A 2,362-nucleotide genomic window follows, 5' to 3' on the forward strand; every position below is an offset into this window, starting at 1 on the left:
TACAATGTAGCCAATGGTGGGAGTGTATGTGAAAACAGGAAATGTTTAGTCTATTTCTCTATGTACTGTTGTAAGCATCTCATTTCCGGTACAATGTAGCCAATGGTGGGAGTGTATGTGAAAACAGGAAATGTTTTATGTTTTTCTCTTTGTACTGTTGTAAGCATCTCATTTCCGGTACAATGTAGCCAATGGTGGGAGTGTATGTGAAAAGGTGTTAGGGCTATTTTACTTTAGAAATGGATAAATATATGTATATTTGAAACTATACTTAAGTGTTTAAGTAAAATAAAGGTGACACCTGGAGACTGATTGAAAATGATATCAATGCTAATCAATTTATAAAAACTAATATGAAAAATTATCTTAAATATATAGTAAGTTACGAAAGCGCTCGGGTTATAGGGTTTTTAGTCATTTCTATCAAGACTTCTTGAACCTACGTGTTTTTCTAACAACAAGAACTTATTTAAAGTGGACTATTGTTCGAGTCACTTTTCTTATTTTACCACCACGTAGCACTTTGTAGTAACTGTTTTTAGTTTGATAGCTTCACGAGTAATTTCTGCGCCGTTGAATCCAAATTGCAGGAAAAATTAGAAAAAATACACCAGGATAATCAACGTCAGATCGGTGACCTTCAACACGAGTTGTCAGTGGTCAAGGCTGAGAGAGAAGACCTTACCAAATATATTCGCGAACTGGAACAAGCTAATGATGACCTTGAACGTTCTAAAAGGTAAAAAAAAGAAAATGTTTTTGATAATTTCAACTCCATATTTGGAAATATCAAACTTTTAAAAGAATCTGATTACTTGTCACACAATGAACGAGTCTAAGAAATAGGTTATTTTATTGACTTTTTATATAATCTTCTACAGAAAATACGTTATATAAAGAGCAAAATATTAAGTTTTTAAAAGGTAAATGAATTAAACAGTATATGACTTGTTAATACAGCTGGGCAATTAGTGGTATTTGGTAATCGATTAATCAATAGCCCCATTAATTGATTACACTGGATTGATCAATTGGTACAGTCTTCCATGATATGTACAAACGAAAAAAAAACAGGTAGTGGTGGGTGCTGCCAATCAGATGCCCACCCTCTAAGGTAGCAGTTACAAGAAGAAAAATGTCCCTTCCCCCCAAAAAAAAAAAATTGGCGGAGTTTACTATGTAGCTTTGTGTTTAGCACCAAACAAAGATAATAGCAATATTTTGATTAGTTAATTATTTTCATGACAATCAGTATGATTAGAAATTTTATTTAATGATAATTTTGATTTATCGATTAGTTTACTTGACACTAATCAGTGTAATCACTTGTTCACAGGTAATCGATTAAATCACCCAACTAAACTATCTTATGAAACTATATGGATTTTGCTACTTTTCAGGACAACAGTCTTATGAAATTTTTTATGCTTTCCATGACAACAGTCTTATGAAATTTTGTTTTTTTATGCTTTCCAGGACAACAGTCTTATGAATTTTTTTTTTATGCTTTCCATGACAACAGTCTATTGAAATTTTATGTTTTTTATGCTTTCCAGGACAACAGTCTTATGAAATTTTATGTGTTTTTTTCTTATGCTTTCCAGGACAACAGTCTTATGAAATTTTATATGAATTTTTTATGCTTTCTAGGACAACAGTATGCTCTCTTGAAGATTTTGAATCAAAGCTGAATCACGTTAGTATATTATTTAATTTTTCAAAATTTTTTTTCTGGTGTTTTTATACACTATCTGATCTGTTTCTTGTATAAAATTTAATTCTGAGCAGTAGGTGTTAAAATCGGGAATTTTTCACCAATCCTCATATATTTGATAATGTTGACTATCGAAGGTACCTCAGTTAATATAATATTGACTTTTAACATTGCCAGAAATTATAAATACCCAGTCATGATACTACAACTGAATATTAGAGAAAATTTCTTAGAAGTGGTAACTCAAAATAATCAAAAGTAAACTTTATAAACACCTTGTGTGCTGATTCAGAAAGTTTTAAAAATCAAATTACTGACTTGTTTTTATACTATTCACTCCTAGTGGAGTTCACATGTTGTGTCATATTGAGTAATTTTGTTTTTTCGTGTTAAATCACCCAGTGTAAATAAGTGGGTAAAATACTCATTTTCTGTGTAAAACACAGAGGGAGCTCTAGCGATAATTATAATTAGTGGGATTAATTGCAATGTTAATGGTATTTTTGTTTTGTTCATATGCTATTAGGAACCTTTATAAGTAACGAACTCATTTACCCACAAGCAACTAGATGCATCAATAGTACGAATCCGCATCCCACCAAACATGCTCGCCCTTTCAGCCGTGGGGGCGTTATAGTGTGACGGTCA

At 31.7% G+C, this 2,362-nt stretch overlaps 1 protein-coding gene across 1 annotated transcript in view; it reads left to right on the forward strand.

Annotated features, from left to right (window-relative positions):
- The window catches only part of LOC106463232 (nuclear distribution protein nudE-like 1), a 31,688-nt gene that overhangs the window by 20,690 nt on the left and 8,636 nt on the right, over positions 1-2,362 (forward strand). The window contains exons 3-4 of the mRNA XM_013923228.2: positions 591-739; positions 1,651-1,696. Coding sequence (XP_013778682.1) covers positions 591-739; positions 1,651-1,696 — 195 coding nt within the window. The remainder of the gene's footprint in view (positions 1-590; positions 740-1,650; positions 1,697-2,362) is intronic.

The sequence above is a fragment of the Limulus polyphemus genome, unplaced genomic scaffold (assembly GCF_000517525.1).
Source record: "Limulus polyphemus unplaced genomic scaffold, Limulus_polyphemus-2.1.2 Scaffold1355, whole genome shotgun sequence".
NCBI lineage: Eukaryota > Metazoa > Arthropoda > Merostomata > Xiphosura > Limulidae > Limulus > Limulus polyphemus.